At 43.8% G+C, this 25086-nt stretch overlaps 1 protein-coding gene across 14 annotated transcripts in view; it reads right to left on the minus strand.

The window, feature by feature from the left end:
- The window catches only part of LOC118312495 (nuclear factor 1 X-type), a 107861-nt gene that overhangs the window by 18860 nt on the left and 63915 nt on the right, over positions 1-25086 (minus strand). For 7 of the 14 annotated variants that reach the window (XM_035637126.2, XM_035637119.2, XM_035637128.2 and 4 more), the window contains 6 exons: positions 4239-4301; positions 3848-3922; positions 3438-3561; positions 2881-2916; positions 2341-2468; positions 1142-1216 (listed from right to left, as the gene is read on the minus strand). In XM_035637126.2, coding sequence (XP_035493019.1) covers positions 1142-1216; positions 2341-2468; positions 2881-2916; positions 3438-3561; positions 3848-3922; positions 4239-4301 — 501 coding nt within the window. The remainder of the gene's footprint in view (positions 1-1141; positions 1217-2340; positions 2469-2880; positions 2917-3437; positions 3562-3847; positions 3923-4238; positions 4302-25086) is intronic. The other 7 variants (XM_035637125.2, XM_035637129.2, XM_035637132.2 and 4 more) reach the window with 3 other exon arrangements.

The following is a 25086-nucleotide window of genomic DNA, read 5'->3' on the forward strand; positions in this document are numbered from 1 at the left end:
AGAGGGTCCAGATTTGCATGCTAGTCTACACCTCTATTTGCCAAACTCATTAGGAGGTGTACAAGGCTATGCTCTGCACTTTGGAGAGTACGGGGGTGGTACACATACACAGGGAGGCAGAGAGAGAGAGTCACAGAAACAAGATGGGAGGCGAGGCTCTGGTGCGCTAAGGCATGTAGCAGCCTCTGTTGTGGCTCTGATGAGCAGCCTCTTAATTACATTTACAGCTAAGTGGAGCAGGAGCATGAGAGCAGCCGCTGAGTTTCCAGTGAGGGTAGACTGGGGCAAGACCTAACCAGGGATCTTGGCTCCCTTAGTTCACAACCTGACAACTCCTCTCACTCATTACCTATCACCATTTAAGTCCTCTCCTCTCTTCCCTCCCTAACCTCCCATCCACTCGACTGCTTTCTGCTTCTCTCCTCTGACATGTTTTCTTCCTCCCCAGGGTCCTTCCTACCGTACACGCTTTCAATTAGACAGAAGGGAGACAGGGATGGAGGGTTGAAGGGGGAGCTGTGGAGCAGGAGGAAGGGTTTTACACCTCTGATCCACAGACGGTAAGAATCTTAATGGGGGATTTGAAGCAAGGGAGGGATGGAGCGGAAGAGGCAAGGCAGGCACCTGAACACCTGCAGGGGTGGGGAGCACGATAAGCATGTGTGTTTCAATGTGTGAACGTCTGCACATGAGGGGGTTGGAAGTGTGTGAGTCACCGTGTGTGTGGTGGAGCGTTTGTGTATGTACAGAATATGTGCATGTGTGTCATCTGCTGGTTAAAATGCCGTTTGAGGGACTGACTTCAGTGAGAAAGATGGAGTCAGGGATCTTGTGAGGATCATGTAGCCTCACACTTCACTCAGAAAGTGAAGTCTGAAATGAATAATCCTTGACAATCCTGCTACCGTTCATCACATGAAATGTAATTTCAATAAAAACTAATTTTTATGTACGCTCTCTTTGTCTTTACCACAGGCATTCATACAATTCACATGAACACATTCACACATGCATACAGCATATATAATATATACACATATATATTATATGCATCACTATATATACATACATAGAGGAATAACCGACCTACATATAGGCTGGTAAATAGCAAATAAATGAGTGTAATCAATGTTGTTCTAACCATGGTAAGGAAACTGCACGCCATCGTTTTCATGTTTTATCTTCCTCTCCTGCACACTCGCCAAATGGTGCTGCACTGAAAGTGGAGAAGGGTATTGTTAACAATGAGATAGGGGAAGAGAGAGAGAGAGAGAGAGAGAGGCAAAGGGAAAAAGTAAGAGGGGACATTTGTGTATGAAGGATATCAGGTAAACTGTATATGTGTTCATGACTTTAAAGGTGAGGAAACATGGAGCATTGGGATGGGGGGCGAGGACTCAAGTGAAGTAAACAAGAGAGGGGTTTTTCTTGGAGTTACTGGTTTCTTTGAGAGATGAGGTAGAACAAAAGAGGGTAATGTCCAAAGCGGAATCACAGAGGTAGTGGTTACTGCCAAAACAAAGGAAACACCAGCATAAAGCCCTAATACAGGCTAATGTAAGCTGTCATCTCCACCTTGATGCATCGTGGCATCTGTAGTCCCAAATATCCGCAGTTATTTGCTGGATAATAGAGTTAGTGTTAGTTTTAGAGATGGTGTTGAAAATATTCTGACCAAAGAAAATGGCACACACTGTTATTTAAAACATGTTGATGCCTTTACTAAACAATAATACAATTCTAATTATTGTAAATTATATAATAATAATATCCAAGTTAAGGTGAGAGTGATGTGTAATGTTTATCCAAGTCTCCTTTATTTTGGCAGCAGTCCTTTTTTCTTTATCTTTGTCATAAACTGAGACAAATCTGAGAAAATCAGGTGATCTTCAACTACAGTACATATAAATATTCTAAAAATCTTGAAAATATATAGCAAAGTATCACATACTACTTTCATACTACTGTTTTTTGTTTTACTATTTGTTTTCATATTGCTAGACACTTTGATAAAAATAGCTTAGTCAATCATGATCATAGCTTTCAATATTGGATGCATTGAGTAATCCTAATGTTTGTTTTATTCTTGACAAATGATCAATTTGTTAGTGCGAGTTGCAATCATAGTTGTAGTATGGTCAGGGTCAGGGCTGTGTACATAACAGTCAATATACTGTAAATAATTGAGGCAGTGGATGAAGATGAGACAAAGTCACATGGAGGCTTCAGTTTGGACTTTGGTGATGTTGGTGGTATGGTATGGGGTCAGGCAGGGGTGTGAAAAAGCTTAATGCTGCCTGCTTAGTGAGGTGAGAGGTGTGGGGTGGGATAGGGGGGTACCTGCATCCATGTCATTGGGCCACGCGCTGGACTGGGAGGAGCTGGCAGCAGGCGAGCGTCCAGGGTAGAAAACATCATCTGTAGGACTCTCCAGCTCACTGTCATCTAATGACTTCCTCTTGTTGGAGCTGAGGGGCATTGAGAGGATGTTTGGAGGATTGAAGAGAGGAGGGAGGCAGAAAGAGAGAGGCAGCGGAGGCCTGATTTTTTTTTTTCAAATACATGATGGCAGTTAAGGTATAGATCAAGGACAAAATACCTTTCAAAGCCGATAACTTAAGCATTTAAACACAACAAACAACATTTAAAGAGGCTCCACGTTGTGCTCCTTACAGTGAAAACCATAATACTATCAAAGTTTTGGAGCAGAACTGACAAAGCACACAAAATGTCAAAAGTATTAATGAAAAAGGAGGAAACGGAAAGAAAAGTAAGAAGACAGGGACAGCAACACAGTTAGACTCTCTCTGTTTGTGTGTCTCTGTGTGTGCGTTTCTGTGCATGTGTCCCATTCATGTGTGTCTTTGTGTTTATAACTACCTCCGTGGAAGATTTGCGTACAACTCCACCTCAGACCTAAAGTGACGGTGGATGACAGAGGTAAGAGGAGAGAAAGAGACAAGTTAAGAAAGACACAGAAGAGGAAAACTCAGAAAGAGCCATCACACATCACATGAAGAGGAGAACAGCTAACAGAGAGACACATACACACACATACAGTATACAGTCAAGAGGTTCAGGATAGATTCCAAGAGTGGAAATGGGCTGTGGTACTTAACGTCATTCACTGCAAGAAACCTCAATGAAATGGTGAACTATTTGCCAGAGAAGTCATCCTTGCAATAAGAAGCGATACACCATTGGAAGACATTAATGTGACTGCACACCTCCCTCCAGTCTTCCTTTGGCATCACAGCAAATCGCGTTGCCAAAGTAGCATTGCTAAAAGCCACATGGCGGCTTTGCCCACCAGAGACTCTACTAATGGCAAACAGCTGGACTTGTATAGCGGTCACTGGTGTTTCCAGAGCAATATACACCTCTGTACACCTGTAAACTACTGTTGTCTGTATGAAATTACAGCACAGACTGTGTACCTGGTGGAGGGCGGGGAGGTGAGGGAACGTCGCCCCAGAGCCACCTGGTTGATGTTGTAGTAGCTGGGACTGCTGTCCAGGTCAGCCAGTGAGAAGTTAGGACCTGACGCTGTGGCAACAGGAGCTAACAGGAAGACAAATAAAAGAAGGAAGGGGGAGGCAAGGAATGAGTTGAGGTGATGAGTTCCAGATATATTCCAAGAGTTACATTGTGACTCAGTAGTACCTGTACTCAAAAGATACACACTGCATAGCACTGTGCTCCTTCAGTTTACGTCAAATCAAAATTTAGATGTTTTGTTGAAGTTTAATTTGTCTCAATCAAGAAACAGAAATACGCAAATCATTTTGCTACTGTGTGTTTTTGTTTTTGTTTCCACACCTCTGTTTGTTGTGTTTTTACTACTTACTCTGTGACACTCTGACCAGCTCTGCCACGTTCCACACCCCTGAGGTGACGAAGCAGTCCTGGAAACTCAGGTGCCCTGTACAGACAAGGAGGTGACCAGGACTTACATATACCCACAACAAGGCTTTAGAGGGGGAAAAACCCCACTACATCAGAAATTCATAGAATTGAATTTGAAACAATCAAACTAAAACTAAAAAAAATTAAAAGGAACCCATTTGAGAGGTTGACCATCTGCAGCTATGTTTGTGCATGAACATCTGTGTGAGTATGTTTGCTAATTGGATCCATAATCGTAATATATTACGACTGATAGGCATGATGGAATCAATTCTAGTGTGCTTATATGACATTGTTTGGTTGTGTGTGTGTGTGTGGGTGTGTGTGCCTACCATTGGGCGGTGGTTTAATGTCTGTGTCCCCCTGTTGGCTGGAGCTGTCTGATTGTCCGGATTCTGCACACAGACAGGAAGGGGGGAGTGGGGAAAGACAAATGGTTAGGATCTGGTTTGAAAAACATACTGGTAAGTGTACAATGTCTCGGTGAATCATAGCTATGTATCCATGCTGCCAAAACTGTGATATTTGAGGTGTGAGAGGGAATAAGGGCGTGCAGTGTGTGCAGGGGTATGGTATACATCTTGTGAGTGTGTGTGTGTGTGTGTGTGTGTGTCACTCTTGTACCTAAACACGTTCTCTCCCTTCTCTCTCTGTCCCTCCTGACTTAAGGTGCAATGATTTACAGTGTGCTGCTATGCTATTTAGTATCTAACCACGCAATCATATCCCTCGTCCTAATCCTATTTAATACCTTCTTGCTGGTAGGGATTTAGTCTGCGTAAACAGAGCACCTTGCGCACGCATGCGCACGCACGCACGCGCACGCACGCACGCGCACACACATTCAGCTTCACTCTCTAATCGTCATATTCAAATACATGTTATAATCCTTGATTGGACACACAAATGTAAATACACCAACACACAAACTACTGCCCCTATGAAAAGGCTGACCATACCAGTTTGGCAGGCCCGGGTAATTCGAAGCAGAGTATCTTAAAAGTTGCAGCAAAACTCTTCCTCTTTGGATCAAGTGAAAACACATGCACATGCACACATTTGCACAAACACACACCTATTATGAGCTGTCTACGAAAGCACTGGGGCTTCACTCAAAAGAGCAGACACAAACATGCCAAGTCTTGGCAACAAAGGGCCACAATTACTGTCGACCTGGAAGAGCTACAGGCAAAAAGAGGAGGCTGCTGGATGAGGTTTTGAAATATGAGTCCTGAGAAGAGTTGGTCTAAAGAGGGTGCATTCTTGTCCTGGCCGTATAAAAAAGACGTCAGATGTGTCAATGCATACATGTTTATGAATGCATGACGAACATATGATTGTCAGCTGTCCGTATTTCCTCAACCTTTGTGACCACAGGTGAATGAGACTGTGCTCCATTTCTGGGACTGGCGTGGTGTCGCGGCCACTCCTACCGGCCATCCATTCAGGCCTTGCTAGGCAGTAGCTACCTAGCAGGCTAGCTAAAGGAGGTGTTTATCTGCAGGCTGTAGGTGATAACAGAGAACACACACTCCTGCCAGCAGCACTTGCCTTGCAGCCACACTAAGCCACAGATTACTGAGCAGAAACAATAACAGACCTGTCTCGCTGCCTGCGAAGCACTGCTTATCCACAGAGAGAGGGGCGAGACAGACTGGAGCGAGAATGAAAGAAAGAAAGAGACCAGAAATGAAAGAGAGCTTCTTTTTCTCCTCTCTTCGCATGCAGAATCTCTCACACTTCTCTGTCTCTCACTGGCTGGGTGTAATCCTGGCAGCCATCTTAGAGCTTGGCAGCCATCTTAGCATTGGCGGTAGCGCCACATTCCAGCTAACTGACGGCACTCACTCCAAACATACGAGGCTGCGCCCCACCGTGCACGCACCCAGACACATTCAAACACACAGACTTGGACAAACACTGAGGTACACACTCAGAGTAAACATATATGATGGCCAATGAAAGCTGTTGGGAAAACAACCTGACTTCAATGAACTTTTTTACCGTCGTGTAGTATTTCACCACAGAGCTCTACAATATTGTAAACAGTCTATTTCTCACACCATACATGCACTGGATGGATACACAGCCACCTTACTGTATGTGCAGTGTGCACGTATCAGAGGATGATTTGCTGCCACAGAGCTTCACAAGACTTCAAGAGAACATATGCTGACAGATGGAAGTTCAAGGTACAAATGGAAGATTCCACAGTGACTTTAGCAAAGCCGACTTCCTACTTTGATATAACGTGCACACACAAAAGCATGCACACGCACACACGCTCTAAGGTGGAAGAACTTGCAGCACTTGTTCAGTTATGTTTATTTTGCATGTGAAGAAAGTTACAAATGTTCTGTTCCTGGTACCTGCTAAATGTAAAAAAAAAAAAAGGCAATGAAGAAGGGACAGTAAAGTACCCAGGATTTCCCCCCGGGGCCTTCTCAAAATACCCAACTGACACCATGGACTGTGTAACTGACACAATTGAACCCCTGATATCTTTTCTGGAGATCTTTCTTTATAATACAATGATATCCCCTACTTTTGAGCATTATACTGTATAGGAACAGATAAGTTGTTGTTTTTTAAAGAGGACATATTACATTTTGGGAAAACCCTGCACTCTGAAATCCAACACTTGCTGTATCTTAAGCTGTTTTCAGACAAAGTCTGGATATTACTGACATTTTCTGGAAGGGCTGTCAAAGGAAGAATGTAAATTTCTGCAAATGTTGCTCCGGACGTTGTCCTGCAAGCCCACTAGTTAACTTTCCTCAAAATTTCAGATTTGCGGCGAGTGCGGCGCTCTACCCAGGTGCCCATAATCTGAATGTTCCGGATATTTTTCTTGGTGGTCCACATATTTTTTTCCCCATTTATTATAGTTGCTTTCTCTAAGTAGGCAACTTAGAGAGATGAAAAGGTAGTAGTATGAACGTAGCTCGAGGCCGAATGGCCAAACCACATCTGCGCTTAGAGCACACAAGACCAAAGGATTGATCTTGTTAATTAACAGCAGATACCATGACTTCCATTTGAATATTTTTTTTGTTAAATTCCTTAAAATTCCAAGAGAAGAGGTTTTGATCATATGTTCTGTGCTGTCTACAGAGAAAGGGTTTATTTAACTCAACTGTCGTGGAGACTGTACAATGAGATTTCCTGGCTAGACACTGAAGCTTTCAATGGTTCTGGTTCAAATTTTATGAGCTCAGGCTTCTTAGCGACTAACACTGTGCTTACACCACAACACTACATCACTCATTGGAAATCAGTGCCACCATTGAGTTCAACAGTGCATCATATAGCTCGGTAGAGACTTGAATACGGCAGGAGGGGAGGTAAGACAGGAGGTCTGGTTGCTGATTATCACCGCTCTGCCAGCTGCAGCCTACAACAGCAGAACCCCCCCCCCAGCCTCCTCACCACACATCCAGCCCCTTATCTTCCCACCACAGCCCCCCAAAGCCCTCCCTTTAGCAACCCCAATCATAGTACTGCAGCCCCCCCCAGGATGCCCCTCCACCTCCACCAGCAGAAACCTCATGTACCTCAAATATTTTAGCTGGCCCTGCAGCCCCCTCAAAACAGTGAATTAAAAAAGAACTACACACAGATAAAAACAGTTTTGTGTAATGATGTCCACATTAAAACAAGAAGCACAAGTAGGACTGTTAGAGTCTTTCCGATATCCAACTATGTTTGACAATTGTTGCTAATAAAACTGATAAACTAGTGTAACCAGCACATATAAATTGCGCTACAATGGACGATTATTATTTTGATAATAAAATTCTTGATTCATCGTGTAGTTTCCCAAATCGCAGGATGATGTTTTTTTTTGTTGTTTTTTTACACACCAAAGATATTTAGTTTACTGTCAGAGAGGAGCAAAGAAACCTTAAAAATAAATTACATTTAAGAAGCTGAAATCCCAGAATCATAAAACTACTTAGTTAGCGATTGTAATAGTCAATCACTAATCGATTAAATTCTTGCAGCTCTACATATAAGACACTGGATTGACAACATTGACTCTACATGGTTCTGTGCACGAGTGAATCTTGATGCAACAGTTGGGACAATCATGAGCAGAAACTGGCCTTTCCTCTCCAGCTTGGTAAAACATTCAAGTCCGATTTTTGAGATTTAACTGACAACAAAGACAGCTACATGTAAATGTTTGCCTAAATATTAGTCCTTTAGCACTTAGTTCTGTATGTTACAACATAAAGGCTTGCTGTGGTAACTTTGTGCTGAGAGACTGCTTTTGAACTGCCATGGCTCTCTGTGGCTGCAGCTTAACGATGGCGGCCATCACTGGTTGCTGATTGCAGAATTTCCCTTCAGGCTCCATTGTAAATCTCATGACCCCACCACAATCAACATAACCCCAAGTCATCAAGGCCTTGACATACATCACTGTGCCGCCCCCACTGTGGTTTCCCTCTCCCTCTTACAATCTTTTTATACATACAGCACATATTTCTGTGGCTTTTCTCTGCATCAATTCCATCTGGGCATCTCCTTATCATATTTTTTGGTCTCACAATCTAATCTGGTCTTCTATAAGTAACTCTATCCCACACAACTAAGTCCTAATTTTCTTCCACTCATTCCTCACATGACTTTACTCTTTGCTCTGTGATTACCTGCTGCACTGTTGGTCTCCAGGGTCAGATAAGACAAACCGATATGTTACCCTGACTATCAAAGCAATCCGCCAACCCACCATCCAACAGTTGTGGATGAGATTTTGGCACAGTGAACTTTTGGATTATGCTGTTGCCCAACTGACAGTCAGTCACTCTTTATGGCCAGCAGACAGCCAGTAGAGCAGAGTAAAGCAAAGAACTAAAGCTCTGCTGAAAAAAAGCAAATATTAAAACACATTCAAACATGACCCCAAAGCACTCTGCACCCTGCAGTCTCAGACAAATGTACAAACTATATTTCTCTTTTTGTACAAGCTGATCAATCCAAACATGGGATAAAACCAAAGTAAAGTCAAGGTCAAAGCAGAAATAAGTGGACTCTGCAGTGGCACACCACTGTTGGACAGATTGATAAATGGTGCTGTTCATCTATGAGTGTGTGCTGTGCAGTACGGGCATGCACACCCCTAACATCAACATAGAAACCAACAAGTGAGCTAATGTACTCTGTAGCCACATCAAACCAGTGGCTGTCACATATGAGCAAGCATGCACGTGTGTAACTACATGTATGTGCACAGACGGTTGGTTCACAGACTCCCCTCCTTGTTGGAACAAATGTCAACTCTACTCTCCCCCTCCTGCTCCTCCTCCTTCCCCTCTCCTCTCTTCTCCTCCCCAAAACACAGGATAACGTGGTACAGCCTCCCAATTGGGTTTTGCTTAAGAGGTTTATCGGTATGTTGCTAAACATTCTGACCTTTTTTTAATCCTTAATGCGCTTAAAATGTTCCAAACCCGCCTAATCCCCCCGGCTATCCCACACAGATGTTCACTCAGCTCTTTTATTGGACATTATTTCATTATTTTTTTCCCTTTTTATTTATGTATATATTTTTTTCTATTTGATTTATTTAATTATTTAAGACTGTGTCATACAAGAGTGTATTTCTGTTTCAGTGTTAATAAGTCTTTATCCTCGCTGCTTAAGTGTATGTGTGCATCTGCGTGCACACATACAGTGAGCCCATGCTTTTGTCCTGAAAGTGTTAACCAGATCCCCATGTAGTGTGAATGTCACCTTTACGAATATTTATTCTGAGTTACTTAGAAGTGAAACTTGACATCTGAAAGAATAATTTGAGAATAAAAATGTCAGTGGATATTTAAAAAAATCTATGATGAAATGATTCTGTGTGTATTAAAAACACTGTTTGCATGTTCGATGTAGGAATCTGTGTGAAACAAACATTTGTATGTATACGCAAGCATGTTCACAAATGAATGTATCTATCATATACAGTATGTATTCATGTGTGTCAGTGTGTTTTTGTCCCTGTATCACTGTGCCAGGCGGGCAGGCTGTGTGGCGAGGTGGCAGAGTTTGGCTCTGTGTGTGTGTGTGTGTGTGTGTGTGTGTGTGTGTGTGTGTGTGTGTGTGTGTGTGTGTGTGTGTGTGTGTGTGTGTGTGTGTGTGTGTGTGTGTGTGTGTGTGTGTGTGGCAGGTGTGCCTGGCCGCCCTGCGCAGCTTGCTGCCCATCTGTGCTCCCGTCTGTGTGCCGCCTGCGCCTACGCTCTGCCAACAGCACCACACCACAGCAAGAAGACCCAGGAGAGAAGGATGCTGAGAGATGAGGGGAGGACGGAAAGAAAGGGAGAGAGATGGAGGGGAGGAGAAGAGAGGGATCGAGGTGGAAGGAAGGAGGGAGGAGCAGGGCGTGGAGGAGGAGGGGGATTACAAGGCTGAGAGCATGGAGGATAGGAAAGGAAGCAAAATAAAGTGGGAGAGGGAAAGGGAGGGGGTTATGGGTCTGGAGTGTATGCATGAACTTGCAGGGAAAGAGAGGAGTGGGTGTTAGTGAGAGGGTGGGGTGCTGGTTGGAGGTTTGGGGGATATGGGACTGGCTCGATGCCCATACAAACCCCCCCTGTCTTTATCCCCCTCACTCCTTCCCGTTGTCCCTCCCTGTCTCCATTCATCCTCTTATCCCCACCATCACCTCTTGGCTCCATCAGCAGATTACTTTGAACCTGTGTGACACGGCTACAGTGTTTAGTCATTTCCTCCATCTCTGGATAGGGTCCCGACAGTGGGTTGTATGGGCCTCCTAAAAATGAGTGCCAGAGTCTTTCTTGAGACAAGTTTTATCTTAAGGTGTCGGCTTTGTGTAGTCACCTGGGTATTCCCAAGCTGCTATGATAAAAGCTGGCTAAATATTAGGCTTTAGACTCAGAGGTAGAATCCCCAAAACGGGGTGGATTATGTTAAATTAGACTACCCAAAGGTGTATGGAAACCAATTTAGGATAATAGCAAAAGTGAGAACACAAAAACCCAAGGGTTGAATCTAATGTCCATCACACATGCAGATTTGTGGACTTTGTGGGTGAGTTCCCGGGAGGTCTGCGAGTGTTGAGGGCTGTCCAAAACCACGATTCACCCAGTGCACAAGGGGTCTTAAGCAGACTTTCTGCAGACTTCCAGTCATTCTGTTTGGGGTGCAGTCGTGACCAGACTTCACTGATTTAATTACCGTTACTTGAATCATGTAGGACAGGAATAGTACAGAACCAAATCAGGAATCTGTAGAACTATAGGCAATAGAGGTAATCAAAAAGCTGTTTCTGATTGTACTCCTTAAGTGACAAAATGTACTGCAGAGATTTCTACCTAAATGATTGTAGTTGCTTCAAACATTTTTACTGAAACAAGTGAAACTGACTTGAGGCCTGCTTATCAGTGACTCCTTAGTAGACTTGACCTAATGACAGAGAAGATAACAACAGAATTCCGCAACGGCTCAATCCTGAGGGTGGACCTTTGGAGCCCTATTTTACACATGGCACAAAGTGGTGCTACGCAAGAGTCTTGCTACTTTAAGACTGATGAATTTGTCATTTTCGCATTCCAGCAGCCATGTTGTTTAAATTGCAACTGTACTTGAGCCCATCCGAGTGGTCTCAAAATGAGGTGCGGCCAGGTGCATTTTTAGCACATTGCTAGCTGGATGTACTGGAAATCAACTGCACTTTTGTCCAACAAAAACCTGGTCTGAAGTAAGTGACGCAGGGCCCATTATAAAGATAGTAATATGCGCCTTCATACATGTGTTGGTGTACATACTGATAGTCTGCGAAAAACTGTTTCCTCTGCAGAAAAGCTGTCTGTTTTCCCGCGGCGTTTTTTCCACTGTAAAATGAACAAAAGTGGATATGGACACTCCTTAAATGCACTTGTGCTTAACCGTGCGGTGAGATAATTAAAATAGAGCCCTTGATTCAGCAAAGTTATGCCAATTATACCAATTTTAAGTCATTCATTACTGTATGCAGTAAAAATGGCAAATAAAAGTAATTCAGATTTTTTTGTTGTTGTTGAAAGGGTTCAAAGTGAATGGACATATTCTGTACATGAAGGCTGAACTCGTTCACTTGTGGCATTTAAACTAAGCCAAATGCCAAAAGTTTAGGGGTGTAAAATGACTCCCCATGAGATTGTGAACTGAAGTACAGGATGTGTAAATCTACTGTTATGATTGTGGAAAACAGTATAAAACTCAGTGCTGTTGCTGTATGTTGGGTTGTCTTGCCTCAGACTGCCTTTCGCCATAAACATTTATCAAGACGTTAGGTCTAAAGGTTTTATGTCCCACAATTAGATCAGTTCATCAGAGGTGCCCTAAAAAATTTGTTTTACTAAACGAATCTTTGATCAACTACTTTACTACATTAATCTGAGTGATGCACTTGTTTTGTTCTGACACCAGAGCAAATGAAACAATGCATCGTTAACATTGCCAGAATTGCTCACTTGTCAGGTTCTAGGTTAATTATTCTGACAAAAAATAAATGTAGATTAATGAAGGATAAAATAACCTACAGTATGTCAGCCTACTGTGTTATTATATACATTTTATTTGCCTTTAATGAAGAAATAATGTTAAATGTCCATTTGGTTATTGTGATCATTGCTATGCAATGCGGTCAAAGAGGCGTCCAACAGAACTCTGATCCATAATTAATATGGACAGTCAAGTGTAAGTGGGACTGGAGTCATGCTGACAAGACTTGCGTTTGGACAGCTGCTCCAAGTCCAGAAGGATCGCTGGGGCACAAGGAGCGACGTACACAGCCTCACACAAAAACACAATAAATGTACTCTTCGATGTGACATTGATGTGAAATTTCACTGACACTGATTTAATCAGAATGTATCATATATCATACAAAAAATGTACCTATGCTGAATTAATGTTTCCATTGTGTGCATGTTGATAAATATGTTTTAACCCGATGACTATGATTATTTTGCATGCTTGTACAGATAAGCTGCTTTATTAGCAGAGGCTCTAGTCTGATGGGTGTATGTGCGCGCGTGCGTGGCTCAGGGGGCCCCCAGCACGGTTCACGACCCAGCCTAACAGAGTGTGAACGTCCCCCTGCCGAGCTGATACTGATATAACTGTCCTGTAAGTGGTGTTGACACCAGCATTATTACCCTGTCAACCTCCATCTCTACTCAGCTTAAAGGAGTCAACCGGGGGCGGGGGCACGAGCGTGTTAAGGACCTGTGTCTCTGCATAGCCCTGCTCCAGCCCAAATAAATACAGCTGCACAAAGGCCGGAAAGGGAAAGAGAAGGGGAACACAGGGGAGTGCGGAGGAAGGAGGAAGAAGGGGAGGGGGGGGGGGGGGGGGGGGGGGGGGGGGGTGCGCACTTACTCTCACTGCTACCTTCACAGTTCACACACACACGCACAAGCACGCACGCACGCACGCACGCGCCAAAGGGGTGGTTGCAGTAGGGGGTTATCACCAGCAGGTGGCATTTTCCTGGCACATGGAGAGCATGGTGAAATGCAAATAAAGCCACAAGGCCTTGGGCCAAGCGTCTCAGCTAGCTCAGACTTCACTCTCTAGACTGTAGAGAGAAGCAGGCCAGGAGCGGAGAGAAAGGGAGACAAAGAGATGAAAAGGGAGAGAGATGTGATGTGAATAAAATCAAAGTGAAATATGGAGCTGTGAATATTATTGAGATGTGAGTAGGAGCTTATCCCTTCTGCATTCTGCCCTCAGATATCAAGATCCAACACATAGTGAACACGCCGTTATGCTCAAAGAAAGTGTTTCAAATCAAAATGCCTTACACTTTGCAACATCAGCAGCCGTTCACTCGTAGACAAAGATGCAGTACGAGAGAGGTAAAGTGACAAGAAAGTGCAGGGACGCAAAGATATGTAAACTGAGGAAATGTGGATTTGCAATAGAACAGAACAAAGTCAGAAAATTAAAAATAGCTTTGCAAAACGAAAGCAGAGGGAAAGGAAATTGCAAGTGGAGTCTGGGGCAACATATAGAGGCCAACAGACAAAACAGTAAAGTAGTGTGACACTTAACAGGATTGTTTCAAGTTAAGATTTCCAGTATGAAGCAAACTCGATTACAATTCCCGCTTTGCAAAAAAAACTACTGAAAATGATGCACAGAATGTACAGTACAGAGCGGAGTATAGTGCTGGGAGGCGAAGGAAGGCCTGTGTTGAGATTTCTCTTCCCTCGGTCCCTCTTCCTGCTGGCCCAGATACACACTGTGGGTCTTTGTGCTGAGGCTGTTACATACACTTCCTGTCTGGCCAGCACAGGGGTGTTTTAAGGTAAGCTTCTCAAATGTATTAGAGCTAGAAGGGTCTTTCTCTCTATTACTCTCTGTTTCGGCCTCTTCTAATTCGGATTGCCTGCATTCATCTGTCGGGTTCCGAAGACGTCGTTCATTTAAATCTTTCAACAAACTTACACCTTTTGCTTTCTGCCCACATCATTCCCTATTTAACATTATATTTGTTTGGAGTATTCTTCTTAACTGGCCTCTAATGCTCGTAACTTTTGCTCTTGCATTTTAGCTCTTTGCATTTTCTTTACAAGATAAATAAAAGAACGTGAATTAAACTAATTGAAGTCTACACTTGCACAGCCAAGGACACGTTGATAAGAGTGAGAAACTATCCTCACACACACACACACACACACACACACACACACACACACACACACACACACACACACACACACACACACACACACACACACACACACACACACACACACACACACACACACACACACACACACACACACACACACACACACACACAGTGATACTGAGCAAGGTTGCCAACTCCTCCAAAAGCACCACTGAGATAACAGCGATAACAAACATTCTTCCAACAGCCAAGTCTTTCTCTCCGGAGGAACACTTCAATGAAAATTCTGAACAAATGTGCCACTTTATGAACATAACAATACGTCAATAAGTCAGTTGGGTGAATGTGCTGAACTGGAAAGCAAGAGACCCAATTACAGAGGAACTCATAAGTTCTTTGCTCCAGAGGACTGCAATGATTAAAGTACAGAGAGAATCCATCCATTTGAATGGATTAGAAAAAATTTAAGATTACTCTATTGGGAAAGCAGAAAAGTCATAATCAAAATATTTCCCGTTGGAATAAAAAAACTTTTTGTATGATGAATTGAGTCATATATTTAAAAACTTGGAACTGTGTCATTTCATAAAGTGTAAACATATAAACACAGTGTTCGAGTCTGTTGTTTCTGGGTTCATTGATTTCCAGTGACACAGGCAGGTATATACAGTGCGTATTGGACAGTGTTGCTCTCTGCTGGGTTGTACACATTCAGTGCAGCACTCAGTTGGCTGGACACTGACATAATGTGTGTCTCACTGTACAGTACGGACAGTCCAAGTGACTCGGTCCTGTCAATCCGTGCCAAGAGGACAGAGGGAGGGTGGGAGGCAGAGAGTAAGAGGGCTGTGGGAAGTGGGTGGGAGGGAGTCAAAAGAAAAGGAGGAGCAGGGATGCTAGCAGGAGAGGAGGAAAGGAGCTGTTGGCAAGGAGAGGAGGAGATTGAAAACGGTGCAGGATATAAAGGCTGTGTATATTATATTGTATATATACATGGAAGAAAACTCCAGGAGAGCAAACTTGATCAAAGAGGCCATGCTGTCACACTGACAACACACACACACACACACACACTCACACACACACACACTCACACCGCCAAAGAAGAGCGGAAGGACATGGAGCTAGCGCTGCCAAGTGGTGGTCACCTTTGACCCTTTGGCACTGTAGCCGGAGATGATGCCAGCCAGACGGCTCAATGCAGGAAGTAGAGCAAACAGTGTGTTTGAACGTCCTTATGTCTGTGTGTGCGTGAGTGTATTTTGAGTGTACACAGGGGTGTGGACGTGTATTGGCCAATCATGGCCATAAAGTCAGATCGTATGAGCGACCAAAAAAAGCAAAGTTCGGCGAGGTTGAAGAGGGTTGATGTTCGCTCATTTTGTGCCATGTCAATGCACACTAGTGTTGGCGTTTGTGTGCAAATGTGTCTGCATTTATGCTTATGTTTCTCCTGAGAGGAGAGGAAATCAACCACACAATACTGTATGTAAGAGATGAAAGAATGACATTTAGCCTGGTAATATTCACATACTTTCACATAAGCACATACACTCTTGAGACACACTTTGTCCTTTGTGGGGCCTGGTGAGGGCAGATGGAGAGAGTGCCACGAGGCGAAGGGTGAGGTCATGTGAGGGAGCTGGAGCCAGGCGCGACGGTCCGCGCGAGGATGTGCTCTTGGTGCAGCTAAGGGCCACAAGCGTAAATAAAATGGGAATGAATTTCCACAAGTGCATCAGCAAATAAAAAAGAAAAGAGAATAAAAAAGGTCTTTGAATGAACAGCTGGCCGAAGCCATTTGCAAAACATACAACCAGGAAATTCCTCATAACTTCTTCATCACCCAAACACAGGTGTCCACAAGAATGCCATTAAAATCAGGGTCTTTTTTTTTTTTTTAAACAATCGTTTTAAGAGATGATTGATGGGCATTACTCTAGCTTCACATGCTGATGTTTATCAGGAGTTAACTAAACAATTGAACATACATACAAATAACAACTTCATAAAACTCTGTGGTACAGACACAGAATAAATAAATAAAAACAATGCACAAAAACAATGTCTACACTCTAAACCAAGGAATGCGGGACGGTGGTAACCCTCACAGCTAGGATAGCTCAGAACAGCTTGGAGTCCGAACAAACAAGTGATGGCACCAACACAGACAAGCAGATAAATCAATCAGGACGTAGATGTACGGTAAAGTAGACTACCATCTGTCTGGCAGTATAGAAACTCACTGGGGAGCCGCATTGCTGCCACATATGGTCAATGTGTGTGTGTGTGTGTGTGTGTGTGTGTGTGTGTGTGTGTGTGTGTGTGTGTGTGTGTGTGTGTGTGTGTGTGTGTGTGTGTGTGTGTGTGTGTGTGTGAGTGAGTGAGTGAGTGAGTGAGTGAGTGAGTGAGTGAGTGAGTGAGTGAGTGAGTGAGTGAGTGAGAGAGAGAGAGAGAGAGAGAGAGAGAGAGAGAGAGAGAGAGAGGGAGAGAGAGAGGGAGGGAGGGAGGGAGGGGGAGAGAGAGAGGGAGGGAGGGAGAGACACTAAGTCAAAGAGTGAAGGAGAAGACCCACACCTGAGATTTGTGTCCATGACTATAGCACACAGACCTATTTTCTTCCCACCTTCTCTCTGTAGCATTCAGTCGGGACAGATGAAGCAGACAACTCCAATGCTTTTGCTAGACAACAGAGGCCAACAGAGGTCTTTTTAGAGTCTGGATATCGAAAGCATTTGTGTACCCGCTGAACACAAGACACTAAAACACCACATGTTGAACTGTGTGTGTGTGTGTGTGTGTGTGTGTGTGTGTGTGTGCAAGTCTGCATTTGTCTGTTCTCCTCCGCCATGTTTCTCCCCTTCCTCCTTGCCTGTTTTTTCTCATTGTCTTGCAACACCTTCGTCAGATCAGATAGGCATACATCTATTGATTGATCTTGCGGTGTGTGTATGCGCTTGTGCGTTTATGTAAGGATCACATCCGCCCACCTCCTCGTGGCGCTTAGCCTGTAAGCCCATCCCGCTTAACGTCTCTGCACTAATTCCAAATCTAATTCACCTCCTTACCACAATCACCCCACACATCATCCCTGTACTCGGCCCCAGCTAAGCTACACACACAGCCACACACACACACACACACTCATACACACTGACTGACCACATGGCAACTTAACAACGGTGTTTCCCTGTTAGTTCATCCATGTTAATAGTGATTTGCTTAGCTTCAGCCTTTGACCCCAACCAATTGAATTTAGTGTAACCCCTCATCCAAACTCTGCCAAAACATTCAGGTATGGCCTTCCAAAAGACAAACGTGATACTCTGATACCTGATATTCTGACACAAGAACATAAACATAAACAAAACACTAATAACAGTGTTTATTATTCTTCTCCCAAATTAGTAAAATTCATTCAACAGACATATGCGCCATTATCAACACTATAAAGAGATATAAAATGGGAAGCGAAGCGTGTGTATACTGGTGCAGAGGTTGTGTGTGACCAGACCTGATCCCCAGTAATCTCCCCAGTCATGTAATTCCCAGAGCAGCCACTATAATATGTTATATAACATATTAAATTTGAACTAGGGTTCAAAGGGTTAATTCAGAGTATGAATGGCCGTTTTGTCAGGACTAGATGTATAATGACCTGGATAAACAAATAATTCTATAATCAATGATGAGCTACTAAAATCATCAAACCGTCAGTAATCCTCTTGTTGCTAAAGCCGCTGAAGAATTCCCACTCTGCATTGCTGGATATTTTGATTAAGTTAAAAACAAAAACAAAAAAAATCAAGGACCTGCAATCAGCCAGGAGTATTTTCAAAACGTGTCAAGAGTCATCACACACCTCCACTCTGAAGAGGACCTGCTTTAACGACCTGACTTAACTAAGGTCGAGTGGATGCAGAGCAGCAGCACTTACACAAACGGCTACATTCAGCTTCCAAAATGGCTATAGTTAAATCTGTATTAACATACCAACTCACAGCATACCTCCTCGGCCCCCAACTGTTCTTAGCTCAGAGGGAAAAGCTTTTGATTTGGTTGTGACTGGCAGCTCATGTAAACACTGCATCAGCTAGTGAGCGATAGTGGAGACCGGGAGAGTGTTGAACGGCTGCCAAAAGCTGCAAAGCCAAGTTTGGCCCTATAGCACTCTGTGTGTGTGTGTGTGTGTGTGTGTGTGTGTGTGTGTGTGTGTGTGTGTGTGTGTGTGTGCGTGCGTGCGTGCGTGCGTGGAGCGTGCATGTGTGGTGAAAAGAGGGTTTGTATGTGCAGGCATGAGTGTGTACATACAGTATGTGAGCACATGTGTGTCTGTGTTTAACCCATTTACGTAACAGACGGGGTCCCTGGGTTCAAGCAAATTTAAAGACTGAGCAAGTGAGCAAGTGAGCTAGAGAGGCAGAGAGAGAGAGAGAAAAGAGCAGAGAAGAAGGAGCTATACGAGGAAGGTGAAAGAGGGGGGCAGGCTAGCAAGTTCTGCCAAGAGAAAAAAAAGAACAACAAAAAACAGTAGGGATGAGGTGGGTCGAGATTTGTAAGGAAAGACAGCAAAGAGCCAGGAAGGAAAATGTAGGAGTATAGACTTCAGGCTGGATAAAGGAGAAAGACAACCCCCCCCAGCCCCCCCATTTTTTCCACTGCCTCACTTGATTCCAAGCACAGGACTCCTGGTCAAAAGTGGAGGCACAAAGCAACAAAGCAACAGGCACCTGACAAAGGGTTGTTGATGGAGGAAGTTTGACCAGGCAGAGCTTGAGCAGACTTTTGAGGCCAGACACCGGAGCTGTTTGGACGACACTCGGCAAAGAGATTAGGACACTAAGATGTTGCCCCTTGACACGGGGGGGGGGGGGGGGGGGGGGGGGGGGGGGGGGGAGTCAGACAGAGAGGAGGGTGTGAGAGTGTCAGGTGAATGAGCGACCAGGAAGAGAGACTGGGACAGAGAAGGAAGAGAACACAAAAAAAGAATGAACGTGTGAGAGAGAGAGACAGAGAGAGAGAGAACCATGATGGCTTGTTTCTGGTGGGACTCCAAGAGCCAGCATCTGTTTGGCTGGGGCTCAGAAAAGTCTAGTGTTTCACCCTGCAGCGCCCGGGGGAATGCTATTCCAGGCTGCATGGGCTTCTATGAAAAACAGCTTTATGTGGAAAAGGGGAGATGGAGGGAACCGGAGAAAGAGAGGCAACAAGGGAAGGAAGGAGTGAGAGGAAGGAGGGTGGGAGAGGAGGAAGAAGAAGAATTAGAAGAGAGAGAGAAAGTGGGAGGAAGAAAGGAGTGACATATGGGGTAGAGAGATGAAATTATAAAGAGCCTAGTCTGAGTAAGGGGAAGAAGATGAATGACAAAGTCCTGTGGCTTAAGAGATATTAAAAAAGTGAAAGTGAGAAAAAGCACAAAAACAAAGCAAGGAGGAAATGAGGACCATGCTTTCATCTGTCAATTTCACCTGTTCACATTCCTTATTCAAGCAACAGCCTTGACTTGTTCGAAACTCAAAAAAGTAGGGATGGGGGGATAATGAGGCACTACATAAAAAGAGAAAACACACACACACACACACACACACACACACACACACAGTGAATTTGTGTCCCTCCTCGGCATCTGGGCCAGGCCAGCTGTGTTGTAGCTCTCAGCCCAGGGCCTCCTCCCCTGTCAGTCAGACGGCTGACACCCCCCAAGGGATAACAAACAGCTGGCAGACAGGTGCTACTGCCGTCCACCTCCCAAACCAGCGCAAGTGTGTGTCTCTCTCTGTGTGTGTTTGTCTGTAGATGCATACTTGTACATGATAACTGGGTATTCTTTTGTCTCTCAGAGTGCATAAATGGACAAGCAAATGTCAAAGCACATCTGAGCTGGCTTTTCTTTTTCTGAGAGAGACATACAGAGTTGATCAGCATGGGGATGGAAAAGTCAAATCACTCGCGAGAAATGATGTATGATGTTGGTACCGCGTGTGTGTTTGGGGGGTGAGGTTGGGGGATGGAGCGAGGGGCACAGTATTAAAGTAGGGCCCTGGGCTTAATCAAAAGCAGGGGCACTTTCCCCTGGAAAAACAATGAGGGAAAGCAAAGTTTACATGAGCTAATTGACAGAGCGAGGGAGGAGGAGAGGAAGGAGAGATGGATGGACGAGTGAGGGAAGTTGGAAGGGAAGAAAATAAACATACAGGGGAGTTAGAGCGTGGAGATAGATGGAGGGAAATAGAGAGAGAGAGAATGGTGCGTCAGTGTGACGGAATGAAATAATGAAAATGTGCTTTTCATTTCTTGATACCTCACCACCACCCTCTCTCCGTCTCTAACTCCATATTACTCTTTCCTGTCCTTTGTTCTCCTCCTGTCTCTCCAGCTTTCATCCACAACAGCACGACTCTACTCTCTTTTATTCTATGTGTCAAGTCATGTTGTGCACGTGTAATGAAACACATTCATTCTTGTACGTTCATTTTCATTGAATTCTGCACTGGAACAACTGCCCTCTCTCTCTCCCTCACTCCCCATCTAACTCCCTCTAGATCCCACTGGAACACATAAGCCTGTACTTTCCCTGTACTATCAGCTTTGAGAGGGATTTCAGTCATTTTCAGGCATTTCGCTTGTCCGGTCTGGATTGATGTTGAGCAAAGCAGATCCCAAACCCACCAAACCCTCACATTAAGCTGTTTGGGGGTTGGCTGAGGACATACTGAGGAGAGAGAACCTGACAGACAAACATGGAGGAAGACAGACAGACAGACGGTTGTGGGGAGGTGTGAGATGACCAGAGGCCTTGGAAGTCTTGTGACTGAAGTTAATGTGGAAAAGTTCGCAAATTGAGGCTAGGTCCTGCTGTTTTGTTTTTTTGTCTGGGTTTAAGTATTGAGGTTTTACTGTGGTTTTGCACTGGCTGAGCCATCATAAAACTTTTACCAGCAGTTAATTTGGGGAAATGATATTTTATCACATTCACCCATTCACCCAATCCAGATGAGGATTATGGTAAATTTATTGAACGCACTTTGTTAGTAATGATGCCCTGATGTGCCTTTCTTGGTAGGAAAAGTCATTTTCTACTTTTATAATTATTAACCAATCCAATGAGTCATTTATTTATTTTTAATAATGATTAAATTTGAATTAATGCATTGCTGGTTTTGATCTTAATAGAATAAAGCACATCCTGTCACCAGCGTTGTCCTTACAGAGTGGCACTCAGTCGCCACACGGCTCAGCACATCAATCAACAGTACAGGGCTGCGGTTGTGCTGGACAGCTCTCAGGTGTGTTAAATGCTCCCTCCACTTGAACATACTCCTCCAGCCCACTGCCTCAAAAGAAAACACATAATCAGTCAACCCGCCTGGTTGAACAAGAGTTGAAGAAAACCACACAACATCACTGCAGACACTACAGCATTCTGCATCACCTCAAAGGCCGCGGCTGCTCATGTTATCTCTATCAAGCACATCATTACTCTCCTCCATTCAGCCCTTTCTGTTTTTCGAGTGTCTCCCTCGGGCGAGGCTTTCTTTAGAGAACTGTAAATATTCCAGCTAAGTGACTGGTCTGAGCGTACAAGTGCATTACTGTTATCTCCGTTTGCGCTGCTCTCCTGGCGATTTATAGCCGAGGACCTTCACATTGAGTAAAGAGGAGATGATTGCAGACGGCGATAAAGAAGAGACTTCACAAGAGCACAGCTGGAGGTTAGACACTGAACAAACAATATCTAACATTTTATCTATTTTTCATTCATTTGTCAGGGCCAATAAATCTGGTTTCCCCAGCAGAAATTTGTCTAGACCAAGATGGAACCTTTGTAGTTTTTTTGCTGTTTTGTTCCATTATTTAATTTAATCTTGACTTCATGTTCTTACTGTAGGAGACAAGGGTGAAACTATGCACCAAGTTAAAATAAAATGCCTCCTATATCATACTCATCATATTTACTAAACCCACAAAGTCAGATATATTTATAGTAGTATTTACTGTAGTACATTGTTTCCCACAATCAGGAAAAAAGACTAGCTACTCTGATTTTCATGTAATCAAGGTTTGAATTTTTTTTTTCTCACATGTTAATCTCCTAGGCCTATTAGACCATTAAGAAAGTGATACAATAAATTCAAAATGGATTTGATATAACAATGAAAAAAACTCAATGATTTTATGTTGAAGTATTTAGATGGTTGGGGACCAATAAAAGCTGTGTTGGTTTCTCCCTCCAGTTTTGTTAATATGACTTTCAGCAAACAAACACTGTCCTAATAGTATGTTAAATTAATTATACATGTGATCTGTTAATCTATGAAAGGTTTGTTGGTTTATAGTTGTGGTGTTTTTTGACTGGGAAAGTCACCTGATGACAGGAACTAATCCAAGTGAACAGAAAACAAACTTATATTGACATGTTTTGGGGGAATTCGTCCTTTAATGCAGGTTTGATTCTCCTTTTAATATCACACTTCCATTTTTCCAAACCCAAATCTTTACCTAAAATGTTACTATATAGGTTTGTATGATAGGTTTGTATTTCTGCAAACATCAAAGTTCGCCATAGCAGGAGGATGTTGGCAGTAAGTTCATAAGCACAGGCTCAGGTTTACTCCACTTCATTGCACTTGATTTCAATAAAAAAAAAAAACATGACTGAAGTGTGTAAAAATCTGTATGTAAAGAATATGCATCAGAGAGAAATGAATACACAGTTACACACATTCATTCACGGAGCCATATGGGCCATAGAATAAATGAGGTGGCTGTTTTAATGAGCGCTGTTGAATGAATGTTTACCGCTCTGTTGAATCCATCTGCACTTATCAACACTCTCTCTCTCTGTGTTCTGTGATGAGACAGCCACATGATTTCACTTATCCACGGCCTTGGTCTGGGAGTCTCTAGACTGGGGATAGTGACGAACTAATAATCCCCCCTTCCTGCAATTATCCTCCCCCCTTCTCTCCATCATTCTCTCGCTCTCTTTCAATTCTTCTTTCCCCTTCAATCACCGCTCAGCTTTGTCTACTCCTCTTTTCCCCCTCACTCAATTCCTCTGTTTAGCTCAGTTTCACACGTTGAACTCTCCCCATCTAAAGCACGTTCAGGCTCATTTCTTTCCACTCCTTCTTTCTACTGTATGCAAACATTTTTGATCACCCCTGATATGTGATATCGATACTAACTCTTTCTTCTTTGCATATATCAAAGCTGCTCACCCTGTCTCTTCTTCCAGCCTATAGGGTAAACTCTGGCAGACTGAAGCAATGAGAATACAGTACGAGTGTCCCATGGTTTCTATAGATAGGTTACGAAATTCCACATCCTGTTACACAATCCTGCAGATGTGTGCTGTGTTTACCTCCAGAATAACTCAGATTTAGAAAGAAATAAAGAGAGAGAGAGAGAGGGAGAGAGAAAGAACTGATTTTGCAAAACCACTGCAAATAATCACCTATCCAATGCACCAAAGTATCTCAATGAGAGGGAGGTCTAGATGTTACGGGTCATGCCTGTGGCTTTGAATGCTTACAACTGGTTCCAATATTACAATAAAGTTGAGTGGAGGACTGCATGAGGTCAACAGCGTGCTGATGGTTTGTGACAGACAGCCCCGTTAACAGAGGTGGTGATGTAATCCACTTGGGGGGCTTCGCAGGCGAAACTACTGACGCCCTCACTGATTGTGTCTCTCGTGGGAGACGGCAGGCAGAGAAGAGAGACAAGAGGAGGAGGAGGAGGAGGAAGGAGGAGGCATAGTCAGTGTGAGAGAAGAAGTTTATGATATATCGTGTGAAGAGTTCAGGCTGACAGGGTCACAGTGATAGCACTCAGTCCCATATTTGTTCTAATCAATGTGCGTGATCAATAAGCCTGTGTCAGACTGTTTTAGCTCAGGCTGGCTGGTGGTCAGTGCTCAGCTCAGCTTGGGGCATAAGGCCCAGTCAGGCCTTATTATTATTAGCTCTGGAGTTGACAACAGCAGCAGATCCCCCTGTTTTGGCTCCTTAATAGTTGATAGTGATTATTTGGGCTTATTGATGAGCTATGATGGCTTGCTCAGAGAGGATTACTGTCTCAACTAGTGGGGATGTAGGGACGATGATGGAGCCAAGCTGATCATCACTGGGATAGAAAACAGAGGAGGGGCAAGAGATTGAAACTCTCAAAAAAGAATTAAGGGACTGTTCGACCCTCCAAGGATATGCCTCCATAGAATATCACTGACCCACCGCCAAAGCGGTCATGCTGAATGAGGTTACAGGCAGCATTACGTTCACCACGGCGTCTCCAGACTGTTTCACGCCTGTCACATGTGCTCAGTGAGAACCTGCTCTCATCTGTGAAGAGAACGGGGCGCCATCGGCGCCTGGTGTTCTCTCACGCATATCAATCGAACTGCACGGTGCTGGGCAGCTCCCCTCGAGAGGACGTTGGGCCCTCATGACACCCTCATGGACAAAAGCGTCTGCTAAATGAATGTAATAAAGGAAGAACATGTGCGACTGTATTGAAATTTATGGTAAGATGGTCTATATGTT

This window comes from Scophthalmus maximus, chromosome 8, assembly GCF_022379125.1.
Source record: "Scophthalmus maximus strain ysfricsl-2021 chromosome 8, ASM2237912v1, whole genome shotgun sequence".
In the NCBI taxonomy this organism is placed as follows: Eukaryota; Metazoa; Chordata; class Actinopteri; order Pleuronectiformes; family Scophthalmidae; genus Scophthalmus; species Scophthalmus maximus.